General features: G+C 37.1%; 1 protein-coding gene across 1 annotated transcript in view; it reads left to right on the top strand.

Moving 5' to 3' along the window:
- Nucleotides 1–21,550, top strand: part of GRM8 (glutamate metabotropic receptor 8) — a 794,802-nt gene that overhangs the window by 667,064 nt on the left and 106,188 nt on the right. Inside the window, exon 8 of the mRNA XM_082472362.1 lies at nucleotides 10,253–11,181. Within this exon, the coding sequence (XP_082328488.1) occupies nucleotides 10,253–11,181 (929 nt within the window). The remainder of the gene's footprint in view (nucleotides 1–10,252; nucleotides 11,182–21,550) is intronic.

The following is a 21,550-nucleotide window of genomic DNA, read 5'->3' as shown; positions in this document are numbered from 1 at the left end:
CTGAAACCATTTCCTCTAAGATCAGGAACAAGACACAGTTGTCCACTCTCACCACTATTATTCAACATAGTTTTGGAAGTTCTAGCCACAGCAATCAGAGAAGACAAAGAAATAAAAGGAACCCAAGTCAGAAAAGAAAAAGTAAAGCTGTCATTGTTTGCAGATGACATGATATTATACATAGAGAATCCTAAAGATGTGACTGGAAAACTACTAGAACTAATCAATGAATTTGGTAAGGTAGCAGGATACAAAATTAATGCACAGAAGTCTCTTGCATTCCTATACACTAACAATGAAAAATTGGAAAGAGAAATTAAGGAAACACTCCCATTTACCATTGCAACAAAAAGAATAAAATACCTAGGAATAAACCTACCTAAGGAGACAAAAGACCTGTATGCAGAAAACTATAAGACACTGATGAAAGAAATTAAAAATTATACAAATATATGGAGAGATATACCATGTTCTTGGATGGGAAGAATCAACATCATGAAAATGACTATATTACCCAAAGCAATCTACAGATTCAATGCAATTCCTATCAAACTACCAATGGCATTTTTCACAGAACTAGAACAAAAAATTTCACAATTTGTATGGAAACACAAAAGACCCCAAATACCCAAAGCAATCTTGAGAAAGAAAAACGGAGCTGGAGGAATCAGGCTTCCGGACTTCAGACTATACTACACAGCTACAGTAATCAAGACAGTATGGTACTGGCACAAAAACAGAAATATAGATCAATGGAGCAGGATAGAGAGCCCAGAGGTAAACCCACGCACATATGGTCATTTTATTTTTGATAAAAGAGGCAAGAATATACAATGGATAAAAGACTGCCTCTTCAATAAGTGGTGCTGGGACAACTGGAAAGCTACTTGAAAAAGAATGAAATTAGAACACTCCCTAACACGATCCACAAATATAAACTCCAAATGGCTTAAAGACCCAAATGTAAGGCCAGACACTATCAAACTCTTAGAGGAAAAGATAGGCAGAACACTGTATGACATAAATCACAGCAAGATCCTTTATGACCCACCTCCTAGAGAAATGGAAAGAAAAACAAAAATAAATAAATGGGACCTCATGAAACTTAACAGCTTTTGCACAGCAAAGGAAACCATAAAGAAGACAAAAAGACAGCTCTCAGAATGTGAGAAAATATTTGCAAATGAAGAAACTGACAAAGGATTAATCTCCAAAATTTACAAGCAGCTCATGCAGCTCAATATCAAAAAAACAAACAACCCAATCCAAAACTGGGCAGAAGACCTAATTAGACATTTCTCCAGAGAAGATACACAGATTGCCAACAAACACATGAAAGGATGCTCAACATCACTAATCATTAGAGAAATGCAAATCAAAACTACAATGAGGTATCATCTCACACCAGTCAGAATGGCTATCATCAAAAAAATCTACAAACAATAAATGCTGGAGAGGGTGTGGAGAAAAAGGGTTCCTCTTGCACTGTTGGTGGGAATGTAAATTGATACAGTCACTATAGAGAACAGTATGGAGGTTCCTTAAAAACTGAAAATAGAACTACCATACGACCCCAAAATCCCACTACTGGGCATATACCCTGAGAAAAGCATAATTCAAAAAGAGTCATGTACCACAGTGTTCATTGCAGCTCTATTTACAATAGACAGGACATGGAAGCAACTTAAGTGTCCATTGACAGATGAATGGGTAAAGAAGATGTGGCACATATATACAATGGAATATTACTCAGCCATAAAAAGAAACGAAATTGAGTTTTGTAGTGGATGGACCTAGAGTCTGTCATACAGAGTTAAGTAAGTCAGAAAGAGAAAAACAAATACTGTGGGCTAACACATATATATGGAATCTAAAAAAAAAAAAAAAAAAGGTTCTGAAGAACCTAGGGGCAGGGCAGGAATAAAGACACAGATGTAGAGAATGGATTTGAGGATACGGGGAGTGGGAAGGGTAAGCTGGGACGAAGTGAGAGAGTGGCATGGACATATATACACTACCAAATGTAAAATAGATAGCTAGTGGGAAGCAGCTGCATAGCACAGGGAGATCAGCTCGGTGCTTTGTGTCCCCCTAGAGGGGTGGGATAGGGAGGGTGGGAGGGAGACAGAAGAGGGAGGAGAAATGGGGATATATGTATATGTATAGCTGTTTCACTTTGTTATACAGCAGAAACTAACACAACATTGTAAAGCAATTATACTCCAATAAAGATGTTTAAAAAAAAATGTCAACTTGAGGTTCCTTTCCAGACCTATTAAATTGTAATATCTCAGAACTGGGACCCAGTGAGATGTATTTTGTGTAAACCCTGTAAGAGATTCTGAGGAGCATAATTTAAAATTCAGAAAATCTCTTATTTAAATAAAAAGAAAATCAAATAGATAAATTCATAATTACATACTGTAAAGTTGCCATTGAAGAAGACTAGAAGGTGCTGTGTGTTGTATAATAAGGGATTAAGGAGGGTTGATACCTAATTACCTGGGAGTTAGGCACAGGGGAGAGATTATGCCTGGCCATGTGATTAACCAGAGATGAGGTTGAAGTAAGTGAAATGCTAAGGATGACTCTCAAACACAAGCTTGGATGGCATTGTTTGGTTCCTCTTTTTTCTCTTGCCACCCTTATCTCTGTTTTCTTCACCGTATCTTAAATCCAGACCATCTTCTTCATCACCACTGCTTCTAACGGTTCACAGGCTCTTGTTTTCCCTGGAATCATGACATTATTCCCCTATTTCTTATCCTTGCCTCTGTATCACTCTTTTCCCTGATCTCTCACCACAGTGATCTCCAAAATAAAAAAATATATTTTTTATATATTTATATAAAGTTTTATATTTATAGTTTACATGTCATCACACATTTGGTTAAAATCCTTTAAACATCCTCTATGGCCTTGAGAATAAAATCTGAAAACCAAAACTGGTACTGCTTACAACATCCTTCACGCTCACTGCCGTTCTTTGGATTCCTGTCACCATTGCCTTTCATCTGGCATTCTGCAACAGCCTCAGCGTGATTGGTGATTGACCCATATCTAGTCTTGGGTTCCTTCAGTCTTCTACCTTGCAGCGCAGCAATTCCTCTAAACGATAAAGCTCATCATCCCTATCTTTGTTATAACCCTTCAGAGGATCCCAACTACCACCTTCAAGATAATATCCAAACTACTCTCAATGGCTTATAAGGTTCTTCACGATCTAGCATCACCTCTATTCCCTAGCTTGCTTCTTACCAATTCCCCCAGTGCTTTTATTTATACTTTTGCTATTCTTTATACCTTTAGTTTCTCCAGTTTGTTATGACTTCTTGCCCCTGAATCTTGATGTCTTTTTTTTTTTTTTTTTCTTTTTTTTCTTTTTTGGCTTGAGATCCCCTTCCCTGGTTTACCTCCTATACATCCTTCAGGCTGCTGTTCACACATCCCTGAAGCCTATGCTTGGTGGCCCTGCTGGATCCTCTTTTAGCTGTACCACTTCCTCACCCCTTTTCTTTTTGGGGAGTTTCATACTGAACTGCGACTGGCCCTCTGCTTATCTCTTTCCCCACTTGCACTGTCTCTGGAGGCCAGCAACCATGTCTTGGTCACTGTTGAATTCCCACATCGAACCTTGTCTGGAACATGCAATATGTTTTTTTATACAGCAAATGAAGGACTGAGTATTAATACTTCCTGACTGTATCAACATAGTTTGCATATTTAAAAAATAACAGCTTTATTGAGATAATTCAAATGCCATAAAATGTGCCCATTTTAAAATATATAATTCAGTGGCTTTTAGTATATTCACAGAGTTGTGTATCCATTACCACTAATTTTAGACCATTTTCATCACCTCCCAAGAAATCCTGTACCCTTGAGTAGTAACTCTCTATTCTCTTCCCTCCTTAACCCCTAGCAGTCACCAATCTACTGTCTGTCTATGGATTTGCCTATTCTGGACATTTCATATAAATTAAAATCACACACTATATGGTCTTTGTGACTGATTTCTTTCACTTAGCATATTTTCAAGGTTCATCTATTTTATAGCATATAATAGTACTTTATTTCTTTTTAATATTTGGTTGAATAGATAAAGCACATTTTGTTTATGCACATTTGGGTTGTTTCTGCTTTTTTGCTATAATGAGTAATGATGCTGTGAACATTCATGTACAAATTTTTGTGTGAACATATATCTCCAGTTTTCTTAGATTAAAATTACTTAGGAGTGGAATTGCTAGGTCATATGGCAATTCTGTGTTTAACTTTTGAGGAAGTGCCAAACCGTTGTCCAAAATAACTGCACCATTTTACATTGCGACCAACAATGTAAAGGGTTTTACTTTCTCCGCATCTTCAATAACACTTGATACTGTCTGTATTTTTTATTATGACCATTCTAGTGGGTACTATGGTTTTGATTTGCATTTCTCTTATGACTAATGATGTTAGACATCTTTTCATGTGCATATTGGCTACTCATATGTCTTTTTTTGAGAAATGTCTCTTCATTTCTTTTGCTTATTTTTAATTGGATTGTATGCCTTTTTAACAGTTTGATTCTAAGAGTTTTAAAAAATAAAATCTGGATATAAGTTCCTTATCAGATATATGATATGAAAATATTTTTGCCCACTCTGTGGGTTGTCTTTTCACTCTCCTAATGGCATCTGTTGAATCACAAAAGTAATACTGATGAAGTCTAATTTATTTATTTTTATTTTGTTGCTTATTCTTTTGGTGTCATGTCTTGTCCCAGCACCATTGTTGAAAAGACTATTTTTTCTCCATTTTCTTGTCATCATTGTCAAAAATCAATTGACCATACATATAAGAGGTTATCTCTGGGCTCTCAATTTTATTTCAGTAATTAGTTTATCTTTATGCCAGTATCATGCTGCTTGATTACTACAGCTTTGTAGTAAGTTTTAAAATTAGGAAGTGTGAATCTTCCAACTTCACTCTTCACTTTCAAGGTCATTTTGTCTCTTCTGGGTCCCTTATATTCCCACATGAATTTTAGGATCAACTTGTCAATTTCTGCAAAGAAGCCAGATACGATTTTAATAGGGATTATGTCAAATATGTTGATCAGTTTTGTATTTCCATCTTGGCAATGTTAAATCTTCTGATCCATGAACTTGGGATTTCTTTTCATTTATTCATTTCTTTAACTTTCTTGAAATGATATTTTGTAGTTTTTAGTTAAAAAAACTCTTGCACTTTACTTGTTAAGTTTATTCCTAAGTATTTTATTTTTGATGCTATTGTAAATGAAATTTTAAATTGTATTTTAAATAAGAGTAGTCTTTGCACTTTTAAAGGTTATGTAGATCTGTAATATCACATAAAACTAGGACTTCAATCTGAGAATCATCTCACACATACTATCTTTTCAAAGGACACTAAACCTACTTACCACTTTGAAGAGAAGTAGAAAGCTTTGCATGACCCAAAGGAAAGGATGAATATTACTGAATCAATATATATCTATATACAAACATATTTATATATATGAATGTGTATACTAATATCTTGAGAAACTGTATTTTGAGTTGCATTATCAAATTAATTGTGCAACATGTAGTCATTCATATGTGAATCGTATGATTCACAAAATATGATACCAAATTTTGACATTTTAAATACTCATGCTAATTAAGTGCACTTGTTAAAACTATTGACTATATGGAAATTAACGAGTAAACCTTTGAAAAAATGCCCAGTTTCACTGAAAATGTTTGCATGTACAATCTGCTGTTACATAAGTCTGATGAAGAGTTGGGTTTTTGAATACTGCAGTGGCAAACTAGTCACCAAAATGATTATTAATACTCTGCTTATTTATAGAGCAAGATGAAAAGAGCTAGTTAAGGATGGTATGACTACATATCAATTATCTTTAAGTGTTATATTTAAAATTTTCCCACATGTATAGTAATCATAACATTGAAGATACCACTTAATATGTGGGAAAAACACTGTAATAGAGGTATTAAATTGAGTGAGAATTTTGTAGTGAATACTGGAAATGATTAATTATAGTGGGGCATTTAATTGGGAAATATTCTTGTAGTCCTTTTTTTTCAGGAGTTCTTAAAACTACACAGAAGAAAATTATTCTATAAAAAATAATGTCTTTAATTTATGAAGCATTACTCTAGGTTGATTGGTCTGGGAAGATTAAAGATGAAAAAATGTAAGCACATTCACTCAGAAAGTTTTGGTTTTGTGGTTGCTGATATATTTGTCTGCAGTAATAATAGAATTTGACAGCAGAAGCCAGTTGATGGCTCACATTCTATGAAATGTACTGGATTGGAGCCTACAGAATGAATCACTATTGGTGAACATTGTCAAGACAAGAATGGGCTATGGTTTTGTCCCTAGAAGGTCAGTCTATATAACTATCATCCATTTGTTAGAACACATGTTTTAGACAGAAAACATCCTAATATCAGAATAATGCCAAAGGAGAGGAAGATACATTTTTAAAATGTATGGATATGGCTTCTCTTTTTACGCATTATGAAAGATGGTATTATTTGTTAATATAGCAAAGCAAGAGAGCTGAATGATCTTTGTTGATGCTTTGTAGCATAGTTGTGAAAAATAGGAAGTTTAATTTACTCTCAAGTAGTAGTATTTTTTTTTTTTGATTAATGCCTTGGTGCGTGTGTATTCTTTTTTTTTTTTTTTTTAATAATTCTTTATTTTATTTATTTATTTTTGGCTGTGTTGGGTCTTCGTTTCTGTGCGAGGGCTTTCTCCAGTTGCGGCAAGCGGGGGCCACTCTTCATCGCGGTGCGCGGGACTCTCACTATCGCGGCCTCTCTTGTTGCGGAGCACAGGCTCCAGATGCGCAGGCTCAGTAGTTGTGGCTCACGGGCCTAGTTACTCCGCGGCATGTGGGATCTTCCCAGACCAGGGCTCGAACCCGTGTCCCCTGCACTGGCAGGCAGATTCTCAACCACTGTGCCACCAGGGAAGCCCCTCAAGTAGTAGTATTTTTAATTTAGCAACATATCCAAAATAAATTATGTGTCTCAAATACTAATGTATTTACAAGATCCTGACTCAAGTGTTCGCTACTTGTTCTTCCTTGGGGTGGATATTGGTTGGTTCCCAGACTTCAACTATGGCATCAAAACACAGTACAGTTATACATAAATAGATTCCTTGGTGAAAATGTAGTCATGTATGTTTAACATGTTTACTGAAACATACATAAATTTTCTCCATTATATCAAGAAATGTAACATGTATTGCTTGACTATACTGTTTTTTACTAAAGAAAATTTACAACTGTTAAAAAATTGTGGTTTTTTCATTATCTTATAACTTTAATTTTTATTTACAAAAAACATTTTTCCATTAGTTCCGTATTCAGGAAACTGATCAAGAAAATGTAGTACTTAGCTTTTAATGATGAATATTTATCCTCCGTAATGAGACCTATCAGATTTGGATATATTTCTTTGTTAATTAGTCTTATTTCCTTATAGAAAATAAAGTGTATTGAGAATTAAAGAATTAGACATGTGGGTAGACAAGCTGAACTTTAAGGTCTCTACCAAACTTGAAGTTTAATGTTTCTGAGGTTTTTTATTTTTTGGCTGCCTTTTTTTTTTAACGGTAACATTATAAATCTATAGAAGCCCCAAACAAAATGCAATTTTGGTTTTACAATAATTAGCTTTGAAACATAACCTTCACAGAAAGTATTTTATTATCTTATAAGAGTCCATTAGGGTATACAATCAATATTTTAGCCACTCAAGTGGAGCATTTCATTTTTCTCAATATTTTTGAGATAAGCCACTTTCAATTTAACTTCTTTTTCTTGCCTAATGGAATCTTATACATAAGTAAAATAACTTTTCTAAATCATTAAAACCTAATAGAAAATTAACAGGGTTATGATAGATTGCTTTTCCTTTGTGGTGAAGAGACAAGGTAGAGCTAACAGTCTTGAGTACCTTTAGAACACATGAAGTACCATCTACTTTCTCAAGGGAGGATATTCGAAATTAAACATGCATGAATTATCTACTCCACCTGGGGGAGATCTGATAGCCCTCAGCAAGTGTTGAACTTCAGGGCTACAATTCTCTGCCCTCCACTATTCACCCCACATTCAAGAAAGGAAAGCATCCTTTAGCAATAGATCTATTTATGAGAACAATCTCAGTCACATAGTTCCCAAAGGGGAGGCAACCTTAAGAGTGATGATAGAATATTGCTGACACTAGACACTTAGGGGCATTTTTTTGGTATAAGACAGTTGTCACTACCTTCTCAGTAGATTCTCAGTAGACTACTGTACTGGTGGTGGTCACAGAATGGGTAAGTAAGCTTAATTTGAGCTGCATTCGTTTTCTATTGCTGTGTAACACATAACTCCATATTTAGCAGCTTACGACAATAAAACACTTATCATCTCACACAGTTCCTGTAGATTGGACATTCAGAAGCAGCTCAGCTGGGTTGTTCTGGCTCAGGGTCTCTCATGAGGTTGTGGTCAAGGTGTCAGCTGGGGCTGCAGTCATCTAAAGGCTTGACTGGAGCCAGACGATTCACTGTCTAGGTGGCTCCCTCACATGCATGGCAAGTGGGTGCTGATTGTGGGCAGGAAGCCTCAGTTCCTTTCCATAGGGCTGCTTGAGAGCTCTCATGACAGTCTGGTTCTCTCCCAGGAGTGAGCAGTCCAAGAGAGAACAAGGCACAGGCTAAAATGTCATTTACGACCTAGCCTCAGAAGCCACGTGCAGTCATTTCTGGAATATGTTATTGTTTACATAATTCAGCCCTATTTAAAGTGGGAGAGGACTCCATGAGTGTGTGGTTCCAGGAGGTGAAGTTATTGGGGGCCATCTTGGAGCCAGACCATCACAGCATATGGTAATTTTTCTTTTGGGTTTTTACAGAGCTGGTCTTGGGAAAATAAGTTTTTTGTTTTATTTATTTATTTTTTTAAACATTCCTTTAGCTCTCCCCTCTGTGCCTCTTTGAGCTATACTTTATTTCTAGAACCCAGTACTTCCAAGTTGACTCCTTCTTCCTCAGGGGTGCCCTTCCTGTCCTTCCTTGCTCACAAATTCAACAAATATTTGAGGACAAATTGTGTGTCAATCACTGTTTGTTCACATCAGTGAACAAAATCCTTCCATTCATAGAGCTTATCTTTTATATAGTAGTCGCTTTTCGTAATGAGCTGTCTCCTATGATCCATAATTTCTGGTTTGTCTTATTAGCATTCTGTGCGATCTGATGCTATTTCCAGGTGACAGTGTCAGAACTGATTTGACTTGTAGGACACCCAGCTGGTGTCCAAGGATTGCTTGGTGGTGTGGGAAACCCCACTTCCCTTGCCCCCTCACATTGGAATCGGGTCCAGAACCTTCAGTAAACAGATTTAAGGAAAGAGGTCAATGATTGGCAAAATTCCCTTAAAATAACAAGTTTGTTTTAATAGAGGTACATCTGTCATCTAATTCAAAAGAGTATGATGGAACTTTAAGGCCCTGAAGCAGAGAGAGATCATAGCAGGGGAACTCGCTCATTTGTGCCAATTTCACTGCTTTAAGCCTACTTTTGTTCAATGGAAAACATAACCGTCAAGCTATCTCACTCAGCACGGTCTTTTCCACAATGTGAAAATGCAAGAGTGGGGGAATAAGTGAATTTTAAGCTTAAACAGGCAAAAACATTAATATAGTTATCACCATGAACACATGAGGAGTGTCAGAGATTAAAGTAGCTAGTTTTGCCATTTCCTTTCAAAATTGACACAGTGAGATTTGAATTTCCCCAAATATGGTGGAAAGACTTGGATCACCATTTCTATGTGTGTTTATAGCCTAGCCAGTGTTTCAAGGATTCTGGCATTTATATCTGAGCTTAGCTCTAACATGTTTTTCCATGGGACTCTTTTTTTTTTTTTCTGTTTTAAAACTGTTTGGGCCATTAAATCTTTCTCCAAATGTCAGATTGGTCAACAACACCAAGGAGGTAAATGGAACGTAATGACACTCATCAAGTTGATGATGTGAATGATTTATTGGACCCAATCATTTAGCACTTTCATAAAGTCAATATCAGGGAAAGAAACTCTGGGCTCTTATTATGGTAAACTGTACTGTCAGCATTCAGTGATTTATTACAAACCTGTGGCTAGGATTAGGATATTATAAATGGGGGAAAAATGGAAGGCTCATGAATATTTTATACCCACAGGTGGGAGACATGCAGTGGGCCAATAGAGAGCATACTCAGCCGGCGTCTGTCTGCAGCCTGCCCTGTAAGCCCGGGGAGAGGAAGAAAACGGTGAAAGGAGTTCCTTGCTGCTGGCACTGCGAGCGCTGTGAAGGTTACAACTACCAGGTGGATGAGCTCTCCTGCGAACTCTGCCCTTTGGATCAGAGACCAGACGTCAACCGCACAGGCTGTCAGCTCATCCCCATCATCAAACTCGAGTGGCATTCTCCCTGGGCTGTGGTGCCTGTGTTCGTTGCCATATTGGGAATCATCGCCACCACCTTTGTGATCGTGACCTTTGTCCGCTATAACGACACACCTATTGTGAGGGCTTCGGGACGCGAACTTAGTTACGTGCTCCTAACGGGGATTTTTCTCTGTTACTCAATCACCTTTTTAATGATTGCAGCACCAGATACAATCATCTGCTCCTTCCGACGGATCTTCCTAGGACTCGGCATGTGTTTCAGCTATGCAGCCCTTCTTACCAAAACAAACCGAATCCACCGAATATTTGAGCAGGGGAAGAAATCTGTCACAGCACCCAAGTTTATCAGTCCAGCATCCCAGCTGGTGATCACCTTCAGCCTGATCTCCATCCAGCTCCTGGGAGTGTGTGTCTGGTTTGTTGTGGACCCACCGCACATCATCATTGACTATGGAGAACAGCGGACTCTAGACCCGGAGAATGCCAGGGGAGTGCTCAAGTGTGACATCTCTGATCTCTCGCTCATTTGTTCACTAGGGTACAGTATCCTCTTGATGGTAACTTGTACTGTTTATGCCATTAAAACAAGAGGAGTTCCAGAGACTTTCAATGAAGCCAAACCTATTGGATTTACCATGTATACCACCTGCATCATTTGGTTAGCTTTCATCCCCATCTTTTTTGGTACAGCCCAGTCAGCAGAAAAGGTAAGTGGCAAGAAATGCCAACCCTTTTCCTGGATTTAACTTCTTCCTTTAGGATGCTTTCCCTTCTTTCTTTTTGGTTCACTTATATTCTCTCAAGAAGCTTCAGTGTTTTATATATATATATTCAAGGTCACTTTGCTCTGAATATGTGTTGACTAAGGCTGATTTTCTATGAAAAACACTTTAATGTGTCCTCCTTGGCACGGTTGAAGATTGACAGAGCTCACATCACTTTCTGGGTCCCTTTTCCTAGTTCTGTTATCGACTAACATAACTTCTTTTCCAAACGTTAAAAGAGGAAGGGAGAAAAGGCAGACATGATTCACAGGGGTGAGCTATTCCAGAGGTATCTCAATGCATGACAAATGCCTCCTTTCCCGGTTCTAATGTTACTCTCAGAAAAAGCTATTCCTTAATAATTATGATGGTTTTAGTCACAGAAGCAAACTGCAACAGCAAAAACTAAGTGGCTTAATTCAATCTGAACCATCGTACTATTTCTCTTTAGCCCCCATTCTTATTATTTTTCCATATGAGGAGGATGATGGTGAGGGATGAAAGAAGAAGCAATGGGCGATTATATAATGCAGTTTATATTTTTTTAGAAGTTGAAGATCAATTGAATTTCCTGAAATAATTTTCTTTTGTTACTAATCTTCCATTAACTTCGCCACACAAAACACTGCATGTAAAGAACATCTGTGTGTGAAAGGAAATACATGCTGAACTGGATGTGTGTATTTCTATGTATAGAAGAGCAGAGAACTAACATTAACCATGACTTCCAAGGTTTGGGTGATGTGATGGAGACAACCAGTTTGAAAAACAAAGGCAAATGCTACCATTCTAAAGGGATAGCTCTTCAGCCCTAATGGGCACATGAGAAAGTTCTTCTCTCAGAGTAAGGATGTAAAGATTATTCCATCCTCCATCATCAGAAGTCGTGAGGAAGTCAAAACGTCCGGGGGGGGGGGAAATTATATTCCCTAGGTTCTAACATTCCAAGTAAGGTCCCACATGACTCTTAAAATTCCAACTAATTCAGAGGAAAAAATACTCAACAAGGGCATGGAGAGCTCATTAGTATGAGCGTTCATCCCTTACTCGATCAATGTGGTCTTCAACTTTGAAAGACAAAAAAGGTACTTCAGCAAACCTGCTGCTGAATAGAGCAAACTTGCCATGGGTTCCAGACCTGTGACCTTTCTTGACTTGAATGGCCTGATGAAAGTCCACGAATATTTTATGTAGGACCATGCTCATGGCGGGAAAATAAAGTAAGACAGTTTGGGACACTAAACCTAACAGCTAGAAAACATTATATCTGGACATACACAGATGTGAATTTATTAGGATCAAACTTGTAAATTTAACTTAGGAAGGGAATTGTCGCTCAAAGTTTATTAGGTCTGTTTGGACATGGTTAGTTGGACTAGTCAGGGAAAAATATTGTTTTTTAGTGTCTAGAAATGTCCACATTATGTGAATTATTGATAACATCAACCTAACTGGTACTTGTATTTGTGTTTGAACCTAGAACTGTCTTTTTTAACATAGTGTTTTATCTAGAGAGGACCATAGGAAGTTTATTTTGTTTTCTTGCGGACAACAAATATTTAACCAAACAAAATCTCCTGAGTTCTGATACCTAACTCCCTTTTCTTTTGTTTTCTCTTCCTTTACATTTTATAAAAGACAGTCTACTCTTACTTTTCATATTGTGACTTCAAAGATCTGGGGGAGCAAATATAAGTGCTAATAAGATGTTATTTCTATTCAGGGAACTCTTTCAGTGACTCAATTTTTAGAAGAAGTTTTTAGAATAAATAAAATCGTGGTCCTACATCAAGCTATTGGACACCTTCATAGTAATTCAAACATGCATCATAGTAAGTTTTTTTTAAGGTAACTGAAAAAAAATGACCATTTTCTCTCAGATCAAGAACTCTGCAGAGTTGCAGCTGTCCCCTGAGGAGCAGTGATGGAGACAGTGAGAGTTTCAGGATGAAATGGACACATGAATAAGCCAGGGCTGGAGGCTGCCCAGTGCTGGGCCTGTGGGAGCTGTACATCCATCTGAAAACCTGGAGTGTATGTACATACTTATCAGGGTGGATTTATCAATGCCTCCAGAGAGATGACTGAATGCTAGCCAGAATTCTTTTTTCTTTTTTAGCTTTGTGCAATCGAAGTAAGTCAGAGAAGCACACTGTAAGACAAATTTATAAAATATGTTAATGGAATTTATTTGTATTCATGATATGATTGAATGTGGAAATGAGTGAAGAAATCAAGAAGAAACACTAATTCTAGGAATTTTCAGAGCATTGGAAAGTGCTCAAATTATGTAGTTAGGCTTGGAGTTGCTGAATTTAGACCAGCTCTACATCAAGAGCTATTATCTGATAAGTAGCTAAGATTTGCTACTGAAGTATTTTGTGTAATACACTTATGTGTCAACCTAACACTTCACGTTAAAATTTGCTTCCTGCTATTCTCTGTCAAAGTATCTTTAATTACTCCAAACAATACACAGAATGTTTGAGAGTGTTTATTTTTTCACGTTGCTAAAATTATTGACACAGATATTAAAAGTGAGTAAAACTTTTATATCTCTAAAGGCAGGCTTTCTCTAAGTTTTCTTGACTTTGGACGACCAAAGAGCTGGTCAGTTCTCCATTCTCCTTTATAATGCTCAGCCAGTTAACCCCACGTGATCAGCTTGAAGTGTTTGCAACAGTCAGGAGGCACACACAGCTATTAATTCAGCAGATCCTCATTGAGCATTGTGTCCAGCATTGTGCTAATTATTGAACCATGTCAGTCAGTTTCCCCGAGCCTTCCTCGTACAAAGGCTCAGCCTGTCTCCCAGCTGATGCTGCCTGATGCCTGTCATCACCAGCAAGTGCCAGGTTCCAGGGCAGGAGAAGATCAGGCTCAAGGGCAGGGGGAGATGGTGAGGAGTCAGATGTGAGATGAGAAAGCGAAGAAAAGAACTATGCATCCTGTAACTATACATCAGTGACACAGAATTTATAACATGGAAGAGCAAAATTTCTTCCAGTATGCATTTAATTATGTTTCATGGAGTCATGTCTACAGGAAAAAAACCCATCTAGCCACACAGGTCTCTTTGAAATTACAAGAGAAGTAGGAATAAAAACTAAAATTAGTTGAATAATTTAGACAGATGTTTTAGAAAACCTCTGAGTAAAATCAAGTTATAAAGGGACATTTGTAGCATTCATGAGGACAGACAGCTCTCCAAAGTATGTCTTCATCCAATGATAAAACACCATTTAATTTCCCCACATTCTTTTTTTTCAGATTTCAAAATCAAGATGAATCATGTTTTTTCCAATAGATTTTAATGACATTATTTATTAGCTTTATATCTACTGCGGCATTTTACTAAATCATAGTTTAAATGCACTTTCTTTTTTCCTATAAAAAGGTGGTGTGAAGGAAGGGCAGACACACTGCGGCACAGACAGGGACCAACTCAAACTTTCATAATTGGGTTGAAAAGACAAAAAATGAAAATATAATTAATGTAATAGTCAGGAAGAGAATCCTCAGGGATGGTTAGGGGCTGTTAGGATGGCAGAAATCTCTTAAATACATGTCTTACCATCTCTAATTGGGTTCATAAAGCCTAGATAATCAGACAAAGGTTATGACACTGCCAAGCTCCAAGGAGCACAGTACTTCAACCAGAGAATAGGATGGAAACAAAACAAAACACCCTCAAAACAGAAAAGAAAATAAAACTCCAAAATGTCAAACACCCCATATGTCCCAAACCAGCCTTTCTTCTTTCGCCTTCTGGATAAGTCATGCAGCCTCTATTTAGTAGCTTAAGTCAAAAACCTGGAGTTATCTTAGACCCCTCCCTCTACTCACACTCACCTCCTCTCACCTTCAAATGTCATCCTTTATCAGTTCATGGAGGGTAAGCCATGTCTGATATATATCTGAATGAATGCATCTCTTAACATAGAGACTTTCATGTAGTATATTCTCAATAAATACCTATTGAATGAATAAATAGAGTCCCTTGCACAATAATGACATACTATAATAATAAAAATGCTTATTATTTAAGTTAGAGTATGGCATAATGGTAACCTTATATAGTCATCATATTGTGATCCCCATTGCAACTTTTTTTTTTTCTGAAAAATAAGTTTTCTCCTTTGAATGATGGGCCAAATACATTTCTTTTTAAAAATTTTGTCAGTATCACTTATTCTGATATAGGACTGCTAAATATTTAAGGAGAAATATGAAAAGGAATTCTAATAGCTGTCCTTAGTTCTGTCTAAAATGCACAAAACAAAGGAGAATTGATGCTATTTTCCAGATGCTTTGCCATGTCAAAAGTATCTCCCTTATTCTTTTACTCTGTCTGTCAGTTATAAGGTGAATGAGTGGAGTAAGGAAGAGCATAAGCTCTCGAGTGGGAGGATGTGGATTCAAATCCTGCAGCTCTGCTAAACTAGCTGAGAAAATTCAGTTAAGAGGCTAAATTTGTGCAGATAGAAATACATTCCCTGGAGAATGCAAAACTCAGATATAAAGCAGCATAAAGCATTTGCCTGCCATCTGTGCCCAGCGCTGTTCACAAACTAAAGCAGACTTGAGTTCATACCATCTAGGAAAGGGCAGGAAGATGATTGACTTAAAAAAATCCTCTCGTCTCATTATGGTGTATTTTTGTATTAATAGATGCCTCATGGTAGTTTTGCTGAGAGTTACATGCTATGAGTCATGAGACATATTTAGCACATAATAGGCAATCAATAGATACTGGCTGTTATTACGATTAGGCTGTATTTCACGAGGGCAGGGATCTTATTTTATTTTGCTCACCATCATCTCCTTGACACCTAGCATAAAACCGTGCCCGGAATGGGTTCTCCAAAAATATTTGTTTAATGATTGAATGCATTTAAAATTATCCAGATAATTGCATCAGTTTCTCCAGCCGTCTACGGAGCATCCCAACCAGACATGTTTTCTCAAACACAGGGGCTTGCCTGAGGGTAGAGCACACAAGATTACAAAAGTTAAAGATGCAGACAAGAATCTGCAGGACTAGGCAGAAAGAGAAGAGAGTGTTGTTCCTGAGGCAGTATGTAACTGCCTCCATATATTTAGCAGAAAATACTAGAAGAGAGGAAAGCAGAAAGCATTTGCTGAAATACTTGGGTTAAAATTGAAAAGCAGTGTTTTTCATCAGAAAGCAGTTGCTGAAATACTTGGGTTAAAATTGAAAAGTTGAATAACTCTAACAAGAGTTGTGAGAGGTAGTTCTGAAAACAATAATAAAATCCCTGCTTTAAGGAATAGTCCAGATGAGAAGAGAACAGCCTGAAAACCTGTGGTAAGAATGTCAATATAAACTAGATAGCAAGGGAAGTAATTTTCAGAAGAGATCAGACCAACCATAACTGTCTCCTAACTTTTCTCCATTTCTGTGGAAAGGAGGGAAATGGAAACAATGATCAGTAACCATCTTGTGTGTCTGTAATTGCTGTAAACCTTATAGCGTTTTCTTTCCTTGTTCACTTACAGTCATTTGAAGCTGATTCCTTTAAAGGAATCCCAGGTTGCAGAACTATTTCAGGCATTATGGTGGATTGTATCCAGGCAAGATTAATCATACCAGCCTGTTACAATCAACTCTGGAAGGAAAAACCAAATAAAAAAAGGAAAAAGAAAAAAAAGCAACTGGAAAAGAAAACATTTATAGAATCTCATTTATGCACTCAGTAAAAATGATATGCTTGTGAAGGTATAGAAGAAAAAAATGAAATTTTTTCATTAAGGAGATTAAGGAGAAATTAAGGAGATTCTAGGGCACAGTGTAGGCAAGTCTGTTAAGTAGCTCTTCTAGAGAAGGCTGCCATAGCCAGGCTTATTACTTTTTTCCCTTTGTGCTACATATTACTGCTGCAGAATATTACCAACTTACACATTTAGGGCAACTCTTTGTGGGGATGCCTATCTAACTGGACAGCACAAAGAAATATTTGCTCCATGAACCTTGCTTAGATTCCATGATCCCACTTTTTGGTGCTCAGATGAAGCTGTGTGGTCTGGGGATACTTAATTGAAACATTTGGTGAGATTGTGGTATTTACACATTTATCTCTCTCTCTCTTTAGTTGAAATTGAATTTACAAAGGATTTGAATTTTCTATACCCAAGTTACAATATATTAGTCAATCAGACAATTTAGATAGTCAACCTGGGAATTTAGTCCTAGAGTTCACATATCTCACTAAAATGGTTTGGCTTTCTTAATATCTTTGAAATGCTGTAGAACTAGATTTGATTAAGATCAAAATGTGAATGTCTTCTGAGACATAGTGACCATGACTTTATTTTAAAATGTTTAGCAGGAATACCATACAAATAGACTTATTTTTTTTTCTATATAGGCAGAACTTTAATGACATCCCAGACTGTTCATAGTACAGAACACAGTGACTAATTTACTTATGTAACTTCAAATTGCATTTTCCATGATTCAGTAGCTGCTTATATCTCATGGAGCACACAGGGTGCCAGGAGGAGCAGATTGCAAGCAAATAGTTCCTTTTGGCTGTAACCATATATACATTTTTAGGTTGGGAAATTTTTTTTTAATCTCTAAATACAGTATCACATGGATTAGTACCACCCATCCCAAAGTGTAGAGAAATATTTAACCAAATATTAGTATAAATTCCAGGCTATTTAAAATGAGTGCAAAGCAGATTTATTTGCATCATTAAAAGAAATATAAAAAATACTTAGTCTGGCTTCTGGTTCAAGATATGGGCTGGCACAAACATATATATCGATTGCCTCTAAGGTGATAATGAAATGAAAAGAAGAAGGAAAGAAAAGGAAAAGAAAATAAGGGAAGAAAAGGGGGATGGGAGAGGGAGAGAAAGGGAGGGAGGGAGGGAGAGCGACAGAGAGAGAGGGTCATTATAGGCATAGCTCGGATATATTGCGGGTTTGGTTCCAGACCCCACACGATAAAGCAAGTAACACAATAACGCGAGTCACAGAGATTTTTTTGGTTTCCCAGTGTGAATAAAATTTATGTTTATACTACACTGTAGTCTATTAACTGTGCAATAGCATTGTATCTAAAAAATGTACATTATTTAATTTAAAATCTTTATTGCTAAAAAATGCTATCATCTGGAGCCTTCAGAGAATCACATCTTTTGTCTGGTAGAAGGTCTTGCCTTGATTTTGATTGCTGCTGGCTGATCAGGGTGGTGGCTGCTGAAGATTGGGGTGGAGCTGTGGAAATTTCTTAAAAATAAGAAACCAGTGAAGTTTGCCTCATTGATTCACTCTTCCTTTCAATGCTGTTTGATAGCTTTTAACTCAGGGTAGAACTTATTTCAAAATTGGAGTCAATCTTCTCAAACCCTGCTGCTGCTTTATCAATTAAATTTATGCAGTATTCTAAATCTTTTGTTGTCATTTCAAAACTCTTCATAGCATCTTCACCAGGAGTAGATTTCATCTCAAGAAACCACTTTCTTTGCTCAGCCATAAGAAGCAACTCCTTGGCCATTAAAGTTTTAACACAGGATTGTAGCAATTCATTCATCTCTTCAGGATCCACTTCTAATTCTACTGCTCTTGCCATTTGCACCACATCTTCAGTTACTTCCTCCACTGCAGTCTTGAAGTCCCACCGCAAGTCATCCATGAGAGTTGGAATCCACTTCTTCCACACTCCTGTTAATGCTGATATTTTGACCTGTTCCCATGAATCATGACTGTTCTTAATGGTATCTAGAATGATGAATCCTTTTCAGAAGGTTTTCAATTTACTTTTTCCGGATCCATCAGAGGAATCATTATCTATGGCAGCTCTAACCTTATGAAATATATTTCTTAAATAATAAGACTTGAAAGTCGAAATTACTCCTTGATTCATGGGCTGCAGAATGGATGTTGTGTTAGCAGGTAAGAAAATAACATTAATCTCATTGTACATCTCCATCAGCGCTCTTGGGTGACCAGGTTTATAGTCAATGAGCAGTAATATTTTGAAAGGAATCTTTTTTTTCTGAGCAGTAGGTCTCAACAGTCAGCTTAAGATATTCAGTAAACCAAGTTGTAAACAGATTTTCTGTCATCCAGGCTTTGTTGTTCCACTTACAGAGCATGGCTTCCGAATAGATTTAGCAGCATTCTTAAGGGCCCTAGGGTTTTTAGGATGGTAAGTGAGCACTGGCTTCAACTTAAAGTCAACAGCTGCATTAGTCCCTGACAAGAGAGTCGGTCTGTGCTTTGAAGCTTTGAAGCCAGGCACTGACTTCTCTTCTCTAGCTATGAAAGTCCTAGATGGCATCTTCTTCCAATATTCTCCTTAAACCTCATGAGCCAACCTCTGCTAGCTTCAAACTTTCCTTCTGCAGCCTCCTCACCTCTCTCAGCATTAATAGAATATAAGACAGTTAGGGTCTCACTCTGGGTTAGGCCTTGGCTTTAGGGAATGTTGTGGCTGGTTTGATCTTTTATGGAGACCACTAAAACTTTCTCCATATCAGCAATTAGGCTGTTTAACTTTCTTATCATTTGTGTATTCACTAGAGTAGCACTTTTAATTTCTTTCAAGAACATTTCTTCTGCATTCACAACTTGGCTAATTGTTTGGCACCAGAGATCTAGCTTTTGGTCTCTCTTGGCTTTCGACATGGCATCCTCACTAAGCTTAATCATTTCTAGCTTTTGATTTAAAGTGAAAGACTTGCAACTCTTCCTTTTACTTGATCACTTAGAGGCCATTGTAGGGTTATTAATTGGCCTAATTTCAGTATTGTTGTGTCTCAGGGAATAGGGAGGCCCGAGGAGAGGGAGAGAGTCAGGGGAATGGCTGGGCTGCTTGGTGGAGCAGTCAGAACACATACATGTATCGATATAAGTTCTCTGTCTTATATGGGTGTGGTTCTTGGTGCCCCAAGACAAATACAATAGTAACATCAAAGATCACTGATCACAGATTATCATAACAAATAATAGTGAAAAAGTTTGAAATATTGCAAGAATTACCAAAATGTGACACAGAGATATGAAGTGAGCAAATACTATTGAAAAAATGGTGCCAACAGACTTGTTTGATGCAGGGTTGCCACAAACCTTCAATTTGTAAAAAATGCAATATCTGCAAACTGCAACAAAATAAACTGCAGTAAACAAGTTATGCCTATATATGTTTGGAGCCAACAGTAGGTAAAACAATTTGAGAAAATCCTGAAAAATAAAGGTGGAATGGGCCTGATTTACAGAGGAATTAAAAGAGGGAAAGAACAGCTCAGGAGACATAAATGATTCTTACTATGAAAATACCAAATAATTTCTAAACGTAAAGTCAACATAAAGACTTGAAGCAGGCCTTGAAGTGACCATCAGGAAAATTATTTAAAGAGCTGAATTTCAAAATAGCTGGGCCATTTGGTCCCCTCGCTTCTCCCTTCTGCTCTAACCTTACGTGTAGAGAGAGTTTAGGTTAAAATTACAGAATTCTACTCTAAAGAATAGGACTTATCTGATGGTGAGATTATCTTATGCTCCTAGTGTGGGCACAAGGCATTTGAAGGAAAACAGCAGAATTTGAAGTAATTTTATTTCAGACAGCAATAGACAGGTGGGAAATAGGACATGCAGTTTCTATACAAGATAGAACTATAATAAATTTCTCCACTCTTAGAATAAGTTTCTCCAGGGCTGGGTCCCCAGTCTGCTTGCTTGCCTGTATCCGTGCATCTTTAAGAGAAGCCAGTCAGATGAAACTCACTAATTTACACAGGTCCATGGTCTGCCCACCATCCAAGGAAAATGCACCCCACCAGTAATCCTTATCAATCAACCTGACCCTTCAATCATAATTATACATCAACAGCCAAAGATGTCATGATAGCTGAAGAGAACCAATAGCATAATTTAAAAAGACAAACACACATACCCACACACAATAAAAACAAAGCCAGAGGTGATTCAGAAAATGTAAGAGAATTTTTTTAAATAGAATTTTAATTAGCATCTCTTCAAGAAAAAATTCAAGAGAATATTGAACATACCCACATATATATAGGTGGTCATGGAACAGACCAATCAGAGAATAAGAAAATGACCCTAGTAATTAAAATTATGAATGTGAAAATAAAAAGCTGAACATCTTAAACATGAGGTGGCTAGGGTTAAAGACCAGAGTGATGATCTGCAGGATAAAATAAAAGGTAAAACCAAAGAGAAAAGTGAAAAAAAGAAAATATGAGGAACAATTTAGAACACATTAAGCTAGACCCAGGATCCCAACATATATCTGAAAAACCTCTGAGAAGAAGAA

This window comes from Balaenoptera physalus (genome assembly GCF_965194825.1).
Source record: "Balaenoptera physalus genome assembly, chromosome: 8".
NCBI lineage: Eukaryota > Metazoa > Chordata > Mammalia > Artiodactyla > Balaenopteridae > Balaenoptera > Balaenoptera physalus.
The sequence above is the reverse complement of the archived record's forward strand: the minus strand, read 5'-3'. Positions and strand labels throughout refer to the sequence as shown.